The sequence below is a fragment of the Tamandua tetradactyla genome, chromosome 9 (genome assembly GCF_023851605.1).
Source record: "Tamandua tetradactyla isolate mTamTet1 chromosome 9, mTamTet1.pri, whole genome shotgun sequence".
NCBI classification, from domain to species: Eukaryota; Metazoa; Chordata; class Mammalia; order Pilosa; family Myrmecophagidae; genus Tamandua; species Tamandua tetradactyla.
Genome location: NC_135335.1, coordinates 48,725,243 through 48,739,231, shown reverse-complemented (window position 1 = coordinate 48,739,231; position 13,989 = coordinate 48,725,243). Strand labels below are relative to the sequence as shown.

The window sequence follows — 13,989 nt, the reverse complement described above, 5'->3', positions numbered from 1 at the left end:
TAGCTCTTCATTTGTTTAGGTCTCTTTTACTTTCTCTCAGCAGTGATTTCTACTTTTCAGGGTAAGGTCTTGCATATATTTAAAAAAATTCATCTCTAAGTGTTTCTTGTTTCTTGATGCTGTTGTAAATGATTTTATTTTCAAATTGTTTCTTGCTAATATATAGCAATGCATTTGATTTTGTATATTGATTTTGTATCCTGAAATCTTGCTTAATTCTGTTATGTGTTCTAGTATCTTTATCCTGAAAGGTTTTTATGGGTTTTTTTGCATACATTATCATGCTGTCTGTGATTAAAGACAATTTTATTTCTCTCTATCCAATATTTATGCCTTTTGTTTCCTTTTCTTGCCCGTTGGCCTCAGAACATGTAGAGTGGAAGTGGCGAAGACAGGTGTAGGGGCACGCTTGGTCTTTCACCACCACTGTGACATTAGCTGGGGTTTCTGTAGGTGGCCACAGGTCAGTGTCAAAAGTGTGTTTGGCATTTTTACCATGAATGGGGACTGGATTTGATCAGGTGGTATTTTCATCTCTTGAGATGATTATGTTTTCATTTATTCTTTAATATGGCAGTTTACATTGATTAATATGCAAATATTACACTAGCTTTGAATTCCTTGGTTTGCTATTACTTGGTCATGATACAGGTATTCTCTTTATACATTGTTGGATTTGATCTGCACATATTTTGTGAAGGATCTTTATGACCATGTTTTTTAGGGATACTGATCTGTAATTTTCTTTGTCTGCTTTTTGGTATCAGAGTTATATTGGCCTTATAACGTACATTGGGATGTCTTTCCTCCTTCTATGTTTGAAAGACATTGTGCAGAATAGTATTTGTTTTTTCCAATTCACCAGTAAGACAATCCAAGCATGAAGTTTTACCCTCCAGGGGTCTCCCCCTCCTCCCTCCAGGGCACTCTTCCTCCCGTCTCCCGGGGGCTTTCCCTCCCCTCTCCCAGGGGCTCTCCCTCTTAACACCTCTGGGGACTCTCCCTTTCCCTCCTCCCTCATGCCTGGGGCTCTGTTCCACTCCCAGGGTCTCCCCACCCCCACCCGCGGGCTCTCCCTCCCCTCGCAGGGGTCTCCCTCCTGAACACAGCTCCTGCAGCTCCTGTGCTGATGTAGATTTTGGCATCTGTGTTCCTAAGTGAGGACTGGTTTGTGATTCTGAGTTCTTGCTTTTTCCGTATTAACCTCCTAGGAATTCATTAGGAAATAAACCCCTTTTACTCTTCTCAGATAATGTTTGTGTAAGTTGGATCATTTTCTTGGAAGCAGAGTGATTGGTGTGGACCAGAGGCCGTGTGGTGTTTCCTAGCCCCCCTGGGATCACAGGGGCTTGCTGCCTCAGGGGTTCGCTCTTGTCCCCGCCACAGCCTCCCCTCATGCGTGGAGCCTTGGTGCCCCACGTGCAGAAGGGGCTTGGTGGACATACACCCGCCACTTCTCGTCCTGGACTCTACGGGCCTCGGAGAATGCGTCCTTTGGCTGTTTTGGGTGTGTGTGTGTGGGGGGTGTGCATCGGTGTGTCCACTGCCAGCCAGCCCATGGCACGATTGCTCCTCCCGGAGGGCATGGGTCCCTGGAGCTGGAACTCACCACGGACATACCCCGGGCTCTGCAGAGACGCGGGGACCCATCTTCCCAATGTCCTGTGGCCATGACTGCACTGGGAGTGTTCTGGCTGGGTTATGCAGGAATTACAGGTAACTCCAGGAAGCTATAGGCTTCAGTTAGCTGTGTGGCATGCATTTGTCCAGCTGTTTGTGTTTTTCATCTGTTTATAAGGCAGTAGAAGATGGTGGCCAGACTGAGCTGGTGAAATAAAGAACTTGGGGCCTGGTAGAGGCAGAGAGGGACCCAGAGGACAGTTGCTGGCTGCCCTCCCTGGGCACCAGTCTTCCCAGGCCACTGGTAGGCAAGATGAGAGGGACCTGGGGGCGAGGCATGGCCTTTTTGGTGGACTACATGGACTGTCCAGGGAAAGGAGGGTGTCCTATGTGATGAGACTGAGGCAGGCCTGGAAGGCCTGGAGGCACGGTATGGGGGCCACCTCTCCCGCACATAGGTCCCAGAGGGCCCGGGGCCGTGTCCAGCCTGATCCGTGGTGCGCTGCACCCCACAGCCATCGCCCTGGTCCAGGACAGCTTCTGGCTCTAGAATTGCTTTCTGAAGAGCTCTTTGCTCTCTCTGGCAAGTTGCAGGCCACCTGCAGAACTGCTGAATTGAAATGACTGCTAACATTTCTGACTTAATCCATTCTAGGGAAAACACATGCAGTAGACACATACTCTCAGGTGCTCCAAGTGTAGCTTCTACCTGAAGGATGCCTTTGCAATATCTTTAACAAAGTAGAGCCCAGACCTCTGTTGAGCCTCAGTGCAGTTCAGCACCAGTGCGGAGACTCCTCCGAGAAGGGCCCCCCTCCGAGAAGGGGCAGCTGTAAGAGATGTTTTCCCAAGAGAGGCCTGCACTGCAGAGACGAGCCTGGCACCGGCCTCACCTGTGCACCACACACCTGCGCCCACCCACTCCTGGGTAAGCAGCACACCTGTGTCACCCCCTCCCCCAGTAAGCTGCGCCTGCCCATAGCCCTGGCAGGTAAGCCTGTGCTGCACTCACCAAGATGCATGCATCAGGCTATTTGTGGACTCTCTAATGTCTTAGGGAACAATTTTGTGCAGTGGCATTTGTTTTGAAGCCATATTTTAGTTTCACAGTGTGTCAACACGTGTGCTTTTTCTGCACTCGTATATGCACACACACAGATACACACTCGTTCCCACTCACTCATGCACACACAAGACCCATGTTATGGCTGTAGGTACATTTTCAAACCAAAGATGAGGAAAATTGAATGATAAGCTGAGTGGAACATGCATATATAGCATAAGAAAATATGGGAGCCTTCTACTGTGAATGCATCTAGCTCCTTCCCCAGGTTTGTTTGGGATGAGTTTGCAGCATGGGAGGGGTGCAGGGAGGTTTATGGGCAGAGAGGTCAGGGCATCATGGTGCAGTCGGGTTCAGGTTTGGCTCTGAGCCCCTGCCAGTGTCTCACAGTCTCAAGTTTGTGCGCTTCGGTCGAGATCACGGTTGTGTCCTCGGCCCGGCCTCCTCCGGGGGATTGGGCCACGTTTGTCCTTTGCCCTGGATTCCACTCAAGTTCTCTTGAGAACACACAGACCCACAGTTTCTGGCTCGGTGACTGTTAGACTTGATCACATGCCACCTCTTCCAGGAGGCACATGTGCGATGTGGTTTTTAAAGGTGTTTTTTTTACCAAAAAGTACATCAGCCCTAAGTGAGCAGCTCCAAGAGTTATCACAAAGTGAGCACGCCATGTCACTGCCCCCAGGTCAGGTTAGAGAACATTCCTGTACCTTGCCCTCTCTGCTGCAGGGACCACTACTCTCACTTTTAGAATCGGGGAGTTTTGCCCATTTGGGTTGAGGTGTCTTTTGTGTCTGGCTGCTTTGTATGTGGGGCTCCATGCAGCGCAGTGGTGGCTCATTTTGGTCGCTGCATTTCCTTGGCACCTGCTGTGCAGGCACATGCCTTGATTCTCCCCAGTGCTGCAGACATGGCAGAAGTCAAATCGGGCTTTTCCATGTGGGCCTGGCACCTGCCTTACTTCTCCACACTTGCACGTGCTTTGGCTGTTCTCGGCCAACTTGCTTGTCTGTTGAGCAACAGTAATAGCAAAAAGAAGTCTGCGGGTTTCGAGTGGGCTTGCCTTGTGTCCAGAGGTCAGTTTTGGGAAAATCAACATCATAAAAATCCTGAATCTAGGGGCGTGATGTAGGCTTCCCTTTAAGTGGGGTCTTAAAATTTCTCATCTCATTTTATAGTTTCATGGTTTTCTGCATCTTTCACCAGAAAAATGACCCCAGGTTCCATGCCCTGTTATCATTGCCTGGGACTGCGTCCTGGAGCCTCATGCAGGCTCATCCTGAGAGCTCGTTGCTGGTAGGGGGTACGCAGCCGGCAGCGAGTGTCCATCCTGGCAGACTTTCTAGACTTAAGGCTCACCATCTGTCTCTCATGTGTGCTTTCTTTCTGCACATCCGTGCCATTCGTGCCAACCGCAGTTTTTGCTGTTCCAATTCTGATGTTTGTGTTGATAGATGGTTTGCTTGTTGCTTACCTGTTTATCCCAGCTGGTGCCTGGCAGGGCTGTCTGTGCCACCCCATATGCCATGTGGGGCTGTGTCCTTGCTCCCTGCCTCACCCAAGGACTTGAGAACACATGCTTGGCTTTTAGTTCTGCCCTGGGTTTTCAGTCTGGCTTTGAGTCCTGGCAGCGGTCAGTCTTAAAGTCAGCGTCCACATGAAAGAAGGAGTGTGAGCACCCCCCAGTTGCTGGCAGGATTCTATGCTCCTTCCTGTCACCCTGTTCCCACCCCTTGCGCACTTCCCCCAACCACTTACCCCTCACCCTGCCCCCCCCCAACCTGCTTCCCCCCCTTCATCCTGTTTCCCCTCACCTACTTCCCTCTCTTCCTCTTACATCTTCTGCTCACTCGGTGCTTTCTGATCTGTCCTGTTAGGTCCTGAGAGAGAATCACAATCCTACCATGACTCTGAGATCCTCTCTCTCTGCATTTCCAGTTCTGTTTGCTTTCCCTGTGCCCCTTGTGGCTGTGTCCTTAGTGGGCACACAGCAGGGTTGTCATAGCTTGGGGAGGAGACCTGGTCCTCGATTATCCAGCTGGGCCAGCTTCTGGCTACAGGTGTTTGTGTGGCATCTCTACTGTCATCCTTTTAGTTTCAACTATTAGTTTTAACTGTTCTATATATTTTAGAAGTTTTTCTTTTATCAGATCCTTTTTGGATCAATTAGTCCATATAAATGTAAAGAAATTAATGATCTGTTTGGGTTTAAATTTGCTACCTCTTTGCTTTTTTTCTTTTTATTTGTCCTTACTGTTGGTCTGTGTTCTGCTTTCTCCTCTAGGGTCTGAATGTCGTGGGTTCTTTTCATGCCCTTTTGTTCTTAGCCTTGAGTAGTGCTGTCCAATAGAAATAAGCCTTCTAGGTAATTTTTAGTTTTCTAGTGTATACAATTAAAGGGAAAAAAGCAGGTGAAATTAATTTTGCTAATAAAATTTAACTTGACAGACACAAAATATGGTTATTTCTACATACAGTCAAAGATGAAACCTGCCCGTGAGCCCCTTCATGTCCTCTGCCATCCTGCGTCTTTGGAGTGCAGTGTGTCTGCACTTGCAGCTCAGTTTGCACCCCACCTCCCAGTGGACATGAAGCCACGAGCAGACTGTGGGCCGTTGCTGGGCAGTGTGACCTTGGGGGCCACCAGTCCCAGCAGTGTGCATGGCGGCCACACTGGGGCCAGCACAGGACCCCACACCCCATCTACTGCCTGCAGCTAGGTGCTACAGCTATGCCTGCGGAGCGGTCAGAACACGCAGGCCACGGTGACAGCTGTTCCTTACCATGGACCCCACCTCTCCCATTTGCATCTCCAGCCCCAGGGGTGGTTGCTTTCCAGTGTCGCTCGCATTTCCTTAGGTGTGGGTCAGGCCAGGGTCACTGTCCTCGGCTCCCGTTTACCAAAAGTGTCCTTAACTTCCTTCCTTGAGAAACAATTCAGTGTAGTTTAAAACTTACAGAAAAGTTGCCACAATAGACCCTTGACCTTCCATGTCCCCTTCACCCAGACCCCTCTCATTCACACTTTACCACGCTCGGTACACACCTCCTCTCCACACAGGCTGTGTAGGTGCATGCGGGCATTCACACGTACACAACTGCACAGCCCACACGCCTGCATGCATACACCTACACACACACACACACACACCTATATGCATCGGTATTACCATTTGTCTTTCTCCGAGCTCCCATGGCGTGGTGTGCTCCATGCCCCAGCCTGATCCAGGGTGGTTCCCTGAGCCAGGACGTCCCTTTCTGACTGGCATCTCACTCTGCAGAGCAGGAAGTGAACAGGCCGTGGTGTGCGGTTGCAGCCCTGGTGCACACATGCTGTCTGTGGCCTTGTCTCTTCAGGCACCTGGAATCTGCAATGTTTTCTTACTTTCCCTGTCCTTTGCGTTTTGAAGCATTTTACAGCACACGGGCTTTCCTTCTGTAGGATGACTTCAGCATGGGTCTTTCTGACATTTCTGGCAGGGCAGACTCAGGCTGTGCCTTTTAGGCATGGTGATAGATATGTGCAAAGGCCATGTGGCTGGAGGGGGATGTTGGGAGAGCTGGAAGGGAAGGAGGAAGAGATAGGGGGAGGAAGAAGAGCTGGAGGGGGAGGAAGGGGTGGAGAAGGAGCTGGAGATGAGAAGGAGAAGGAGGACGAGCTAGAGGATGGAGGGGGAGGAGGAAGAGCTAGAGGAGGATGGAGGGGGAGGAAGAGCTGGAGGGGGAGGGGAGGAGGAAGAGCTAGAAGAAGATGGAGGGGGAGGAGGAAGAGCTGGAGAGAAATGGAGAAGGAGGAAGAGCTGGAGGGGGATGGAGGGGGAAGAAGAAGAGCTGGAGAGAAATAGAGAAGGAGGAAGAGCTAGAAGAGGATGGAGGGGGAGGAGGAAGAGCTGGAGAGAAATGGAGAAGGAGGAAGAGCTGGAGGGGGATGGTGGGGGAGGAGGAAGAGCTGGAGGGGGATGGAGGGGGGAGGAGGTAGAGCTGGAGAGAAATGGAGAAGGAGGAAGAGCTAGAAGAGGATGGAGGCGGGGGAGGAAGAGCTGGAGAGAAATGGAGAAGGAGGAAGAGCTGGAGGGGATGTCTGTACTAGAGTTGGGCAGAGACTCTGGAGGTAGCATGGAGAGGACTCGGTTATGGACTCAGAGCCAAGAGCTAGGTGGGCTGGTGAACCCGAAGGGGTGCCCAGAAGGCACTGGTGCCGTCTGCCAGGTCACCAGTGGGACTGGAGGGGCAGGGACAGGGGCCTGAATCTGGTTCTGTTGTGAGGAGTCTGCAGCGCTGTGGGGACACCCAGGAGGAGAGGCCTAGGTGCAGGCTGGAACTGGCGGGGGTGGCCGTGCCTGAGATGGGTGGGCCCCGGAGTGGTGCCTGTGGTCATGGGCCTGTTCTCTGCGGTGCTTAGGGGTGGCCACCCAGTGGGGGCCAGGGAGCCAGCTCATTCCCTTTAGAGAATTGCTCCTTTGGAGAGTCCCTGCCCTGTGCATTCCAAGAGGAAGGGGAATTTGAGTGTTGTTTTTTGACATACATTTTAAATGAGAACATACATGCTTCATGATAGAGGTCAACTGGATTTTTCTGTCTCCCACATGAGGCTTGAACTTGGTACCATTTGGTGTCAAGAGCACGCTTAAACCTTGGTTGTCTGCTCAGGCCCTGGGGCTGTGGACGCCCAGCCACTGGGGCTGCTGCAACCTGGAGGAGGCAAGCCCTGACCAACGTGTGGCCACAGGAGCTCCCGAAACCCCTCGCAGCCTCCAGTGTCCACTGGGCTCTTCTGGGTTTTTCATAATCTTGACGAGAAAATATGTGGCGAGTGGTCATCCATCTGCTAGACTTAGCATTACTTCTGACTTGCCACTTCTCTGGATTGTGCACGTGTGCACACATGTGCACACACACTCAACACGCACACGGTTGTGCACACACATTCAGGCATACACAAGCAGACATGCACACATGTGCAAACAGATGCATACACTCAGACATGGACACAGTTGTGCACATATTCAGGCATACACACAAGCAGGTGTGCACGTGCGTGTACACACACTCAAATGTGCACACACGGTTGTGCACACCTGCAGGGACACACGTGCACACACACTCAGACATGCACACGCAGTTGTGTACACACATGGAAACACCTGTTTAAGGATCACAGTACTGGTCTCTGGGCCCCAGGAAGTTGGGGCTAGGAGGGCCATTCTCTCCTGCTGGGCCCCCAGGTGCAGCGGACATGCTCAATTCTCAGAAGTCCATCCGGCCAATGCAGAGGGCGCCAGAGAAATACCGGAAGCAGCGGGTCCCTGGCAGGAAGATCCAGGTGCCTCTGGACCAGGCATGCCAGAGCTGCCTGGGGAGGACCGATGGGCCCCCGAGTGCCACGGACAGCCTCAGCAGGCAGGACAGCTTGGACAGCAGGAGCGAGGTGGCCTTCTCCCAGGCAGTGGCTGAGGCTGAGGAGCAGGGGCACAGGGAGGTGAGCAGAGGCTGGTGTCCTGGCCCCTGTCACCTCTGGGCCCGGAGACAGGCCTGAGTAGATGGGCCTGATGGACGGGGCTGGGCAGGGCCCCTGGCAGTGACCCTGACTCCAGTGGTGGGTGAGTCTCCTGGGCCAAGGCCACAAAGTAGACCTCGCCCAGCTCAGGAGGCCCTATCACAGCGTCCGTGTGTGTCCACTCTCCTCAGCCTATAGGACTCACATCACAGTGGGTCAGTTTCCCTCCCTCCACTGTGGTCTGCAAAGGCCCCACTTGAGGTTCTGGGGTGCTGTGGGGACTGATTCTCGGCCTTGACAGCCCCCTGGAGGCCAGACCCCTCGCCCCTGGATGGGTCGCCAGCATGTCAGTGTGCCCACTCGGTGGGTCCCACCTCCCGGAGGGGCTGCTCGGTGCCCGCAGATGGGTGCAGAGGCAGGCGGCCCTCACCGGGCCTGGGCTCCCAGGACACAGGCCCTGGGACTGAGAGAGAGGTGTATGGGGTGCCCCTGGGCCTCCTCCCCACCTCACCCCCAAACAACCACCACAGAGGAAGTGTTCCCTGGATACTTGGAAGCGGGCCAGAGCACAGAGCCCCCTCTCAGTAGTTATCAAATTGGTGAATTAATTCGCAGGGGGAATGTGCTGGGCTGCCCAGGTTCCACTGTGGGGGCTGCTGCGCCCTGGTGTCTGGACAGCACCTCATCCTGCCCACTGGATGGGTTTCCAGCCTCGCGGGGGCCCCTCTGCGGCTGTGTATTGGGAGCATGCGCTCATGCTGCCCTTCCTGCTCGCGTCCCACAGATGGGGGACCTTGGAGCCCGAGCCGCGTGACTGACCAGGGCCAGTTCAGGAGTGGCCTTTGGCAGGTGTGGGGCATGAGTTTCTGTGGCACTTGATGTCAGTGTGATGTGTTCCTGGAGCAAAAGCTGTCTTGTGATTTGTTTCCCATACAGCCGTCCCCCAAGCTGCACACTGCGGCCTTGGCCAGGACCAAGGCCATGCTGGACGAGACATTCCTGGAGGCCTTCCTGGACCTGGTGAGCAGGCACGGGTGTGGCTGCAGGGCTCTGCTTGGCAACGAGGCCTTCCTGGGTGAGTCGGGTGTGTGGGAAGCAGCTTCAGCACAGCCCCCAGGCGGAGGGGCAGGGAGCGAGTGGGCTGGGGCCAGGCAGGCTGCTCTCCCGTGAGCTGTTTGAACGCAGAGAACAGCCTGTCCAGGCGAGGAGAGGCTTTCAGATCGGGGCGCCTCGACGGCATGCAGAGTCCTCAGTGTGTGGAACTCTGGGTCCAAGGCCACGAGCCTTGGAAGGGGCTTCCTCCAGACGGCTCAGGTCTGCTCTTCCTGGTTGCAGGGCAGGCCCTGCCCAGGTCACCTTCACCCTGGCTTGAGGTGCTTTGGGGGCTGCCTCCCAGGTGCGCGGCCTCTCTAGAGTTCCGAGTCCGAAAGGAACAGCAGGAGGCCCTCTGCACTGTACAGTCCGCTGCTCTGCATGTGGGTGGACACAGGTGCTGGGCGCTGTGCACACTCCCCGGCCCAGGAGTGCTCGTGCCCAGCTCACTTCTGTGGGACTCGGAAAACCGGTCCCTCTGTGCAGCCCTCTTTGGAGGATGACCTCTGCTAGAATAAAAGCCACTTCTGCTCGTCACCCCTGCCGCAGTCCTGGGCTGGTGATCTCGGGATGTGGTGTCCAGCGCACCTTGCCAGTGCAGCGGTCGCCAGGGTCGAGGAACAGCCTGTGTCATCCAGGCTGCCCTGGAAGTGCTGTTTGTGTGAACGCGACAGTGGTGTTTCATTTTTATTCCTAGCCCAGGCAAGACATATTTTGTCATCAGCTCAAGCATTTACAGCTACTCAGGACAGCTCAGTTGTGCATGAGGAAATTAGTCACCTGGCCCTCGAAAATAAATCTCTGCAAAATCACCTTGCGGGCCAGCAGCAGCAGCACCACACGAAGGTCAGCGAGCTGATGGCGCAGCTCAGCATGTCACACAAGGAGCTGGTGAGTGCTGTTTCCTCCTTGTCTTTCAGGCACAAACGGCCTGTGACTTGCTGTCCCCCATGGGGCATGTGTTCCGGTAGCTGTCCCCAGGGTCATGCTGACTTGGTGGTGCCCTAAGGCCCCATGCAGGGGTGAGAGGTCAGCAACCTGGAGGGGAAGCTGGCCCCATTTGATGACCTGCATGACCTTTCGCCTGGGGGAGCCCTACCAGCAGGTGGTGCCAAGAGGCCAGAGCAGTGGCTAGACCTGGCAACCCTAGGCCTCATGGAGCTCACTACGCGAGGGACCTAACCCCCTTGTCGGCTTTCTGGGGCTCACACCAGATCACCCCAAGGTGGCAGCCCTGCACTGGGCCGCCTGGGTCTCGCCTGGGATTGGTGGTTGGGTGGAGCCCTGGCTTTATGAGTTTCCCTGGGCAGGGGTCTCCCCTCCACGTCAGGTGGGAGGGGGACGGCCACCGGAGGTGAGCCAGGTGCACACAGGGACCTGATGGATGGAGGCTGCACTGCTTGAGACGCTGCCCCCTGAGACATCCTGGAGTTCATCTCAGAAGAGTGGAAAGTGGCAGATGACCCCGAGCAGCTGCAGTGCAGGTCGGCAGTCCTGGCACGCGGCCTGGCTTCCTCATCGCAATCGAGGCATTCTGAGGGGCAGGGGGGGCCAGAGCCCCTATTCCAATCACACCCCAGACCCGCCCTGCAGGTCCCATGCCCCATCTCTTCAGGACACTGGCAGCATTCCAGGGCTTCTGTTGGGCACGAAGGAAGCAGGAGTGCTAGGAGGAAAGGGTGGTGCAGAGAGGGGAGGCCAAGGCTGAGGACGTGGGGAGCCTGCATCAGGGAGCCCGGGGGCACCCAAGGGGAGGCCGAGGTCCGGAGCAGCTCTCGCCCCCAATATGAGGGGCATGCAGACCCCAGACTCCCCACAGCATCCTCGGGGCAGCATGCCTGTCCCCTCCTTCAGCATGGAGATGCTTATTCTTGTGTCCTCAGAGACCCTGAAGCCCCTGGCCCTGGTGAGATTCCCCACGAGGGCCCCTGGAGCCAGCAGCAAGTACAGAAGCATTTTCTCATGGGAGGGCTTCCTGGAAGTGGCGCTCTGCCCCTGGTGGGTGCAAATGGGGTGGCCTCCTGCTGGTCCCAAGGCTGTGCTTGCACATGCCCACGTCCCCACCCCCTGCCCGAAGGTGGCTGCACCGGGTCTGGAAGGGCAGCAGCGGTGTCGTACTTGTCAGACGTGCTGTCCATCTCTGCGTCTTTCTGCATTTTCTGTCTGATACAGGTCTCTTTCTGTGTCATTAGGATGACTCGAAGAAGCGGTTAGACAGATCCCTGGAGGAGAATAGTAGCTTAAAATCTCTTCTGTTCAGCATGAAGAAAGAAGTGGAGAAGGCAGACACGTTGGCCACGCTGAGCCTGCAGCTCAGTGGTGAGTGCCGGCCAGACCACAGCGCCAGTTGGGGCAGCAGGACATGTGGGGGTACCGGGGGATGCAGCCCGGGCAGCAGGCCCCGTGGGTGAAGTGTGGGCTGCTTGGGGGTGCCGGGGTGCGCAGTGGGAGCCAGCAACCCTGGTGGGCCTGGGATCCTGGCTTACCGTCCTCAAGCTTTCCTAGAACCCCGTCCTGGCAGAACTTGATGGGGGTGGCCTGTTCTGAGGGGCCCCTCTCTCCTTGCCCTGGGAGCACCCCCACTCACACTTGCTCTGCTTCTGTTTTTACAAACTTGTCCCCAGCATCCGGATATTGAACAAGGGGTCTTGTGGCCTGGCCACGCTCCCGCTGCTCTGAGGCCCTGTCCTTCAGGGATGGGCCAGGTAGGGCATCTGCCCCGTCTTTGTTGAGTTGTAGGAGTTCTGCGTCGACTTCTTTCCTTTCCATTTAGTTTCTTCTCTCTCATCCCCTGGTCTGCTTGCTCTCAGCTTTCTTCTGGCGTGGCTGCCATTTGCATGTGAATCTTTTCCTTTATTTTTCACCCTTTTCTGAATCATCTCCCTCCAGTCTTTCTGATTCTGATTTATGTTGGTTTTGTTTCTTGTCTTATCTCTTTCCTGTCTTTAGCTCTTTTTGCAGCAGTTGGTTGGGGTCTGGGCCTTTTGGTGGATGCTGGTGCCTCTTTCTCCTTGTTTTGACCTGGGGACTCGGGTCACTTACTTTATACCAGCTACCTCCTCCTGAGCTTCTGGCAAGAGGCGGGCCAGGCTGCCTTCTGCCCCCAGTTCAGAGGCAGCAGCCTCCTTTGGGAGATTTCCAGCCCTGCGCCTGCCTCCACTTCTCGGGGTCCTGTCCTGCTTGAACCTGAGTGGGCCTGCGCTGAGGGACCCCAGGTGTCCAGCCCATTTGGACAGCATGGGGCCCTGGGGCCCCGCTCCCTGCTTGACACCATCCCTCCTGTGGTATCGGGCTTGTCTCAGACCACGTTTGGGGGTTTGGGGTTGCCACCTAATTCATCTAATTTAGTCCCTGGGGAGCCTGAAACTGTGCTGTCCCCTTCCTGTGAATGAGGCTAGAGGGTGGGTCTCATGGCATCTCATCAAGTGTTCATAGGCACTGTCCGTTGCTTTGGGCCTCTGTCAGGGTGGTCATTGTCAACACAGTCAGACCCCAGGACCACCTTGTCGCTGCTTGGCTTTATCTGCATCCTGGGGTTGGCTTCGGGAAGCCCATAAATGACACCTTCTTCCCTCCTTGCGTTTCACGCTGACAGGCATGAGCAGGTGCCGAGACCAGGGCTGGACCCATGCCTGTGCTGCTGAAGGAGGGGCTAGGTGCAGCAGCTGTGTGGCCATTGGACACGGCCCCCGATCCTACCTCCCCCTGCTCCAACCCCAGGCAGATCCAGCAGAGACAGGAGAGCTCCCAGCCTCTCGCCCTGCCCCGGACAGGCATGTGGCTTTTCCAGGGCCCCCGAGGGAGACCCCGCGTCCTTGCCTGGAGCAGGCACACGGCCTGGAGCTCAGCCTCACCCACACTTTTGCATCTGTATCAGATCTGACACCCTTTCAGAATATATTCTTCTCCTCCAAACCCAGATCTGGTTTAAACTCTGGAGCTGCTTTGAGTTTCTGTGGGAGTGGGGGCGGTTAGAACAGAGATGCCCTTCCCTCCCCAGGCCTTCAGGCCAGTGTGGAACAGCTGTCAGGGGAGCTGGCGGAGCTGAAGCAACACCTGGAGCATTACAACAAGATCCAGGAGCTGATCCGGATGCTGCAGGAAAGCCACAGGTGCCCCAGCGGGGGGGGGGGACGGGGGGTCTCCAGGACCCAGGGGTGTGAAGTGCACCCCACCCCAGCAGCCACAACCACCCTGAGGGATGTGACCAAGGCTGCTCAGGAAAGCAGGGCGCATGGAGCAAGGGGTCTGGAAGGCGGGCCTCTGCCTGTGTGCCCCCTGTGCCATCCTTGTGGGGTCTTCCCTGGGGATCCCAGCTGATCCCGGTGGTCGGGGTGGTGAGAAGGGCCCAGTGATGGGCAGCAGGGGCTGCAGAGGCAGGGGGCGGTCAAAACAGGCTCAGCTGCCCTAGAACTGGGCTGGAAAGGGCTAGGCAGGTGGGGTACATCCTGTCTCTACTTGCCCATATCCCCCCTTGGCCCCCTCACACTCTCCCCCTTGTGGGGCTGAGATTGTTCCCTTCCCTCTGGGTCTGGGGCCCAAGTGGGCCCATCTCAGGTGGGAGTTACAGAGGGGGAGGAGGTTCTGAGACCAGCCGAGAGCACAGGGTGGCAGCCCCACAAAGGAAGCTGCGCTCTGCTGGGGGAGCCTCGGCTGTGCGGAGTGTGAGGCTTGCACGTGCCTGGACCTGCCGGGGGCTCAAGACTCAGGACATGGG

General features: G+C 55.5%; 1 protein-coding gene across 9 annotated transcripts in view; it reads left to right on the top strand.

Annotated features, from left to right (window-relative positions):
- The window catches only part of CEP72 (centrosomal protein 72), an 85,355-nt gene that overhangs the window by 69,764 nt on the left and 1,602 nt on the right, over positions 1 to 13,989 (top strand). For 6 of the 9 annotated variants that reach the window (XM_077116767.1, XM_077116764.1, XM_077116765.1 and 3 more), the window contains 5 exons: positions 7,909 to 8,162; positions 9,117 to 9,255; positions 9,970 to 10,163; positions 11,465 to 11,591; positions 13,273 to 13,384. In XM_077116767.1, the coding sequence (XP_076972882.1) occupies positions 7,909 to 8,162; positions 9,117 to 9,255; positions 9,970 to 10,163; positions 11,465 to 11,591; positions 13,273 to 13,384 (826 nt within the window). Of the gene's footprint in view, positions 1 to 7,908; positions 8,163 to 9,116; positions 9,256 to 9,969; positions 10,164 to 11,464; positions 11,592 to 12,867; positions 13,385 to 13,989 lie in introns of those variants that run through there. The other 3 variants (XM_077116763.1, XM_077116768.1, XM_077116761.1) reach the window with 2 other exon arrangements.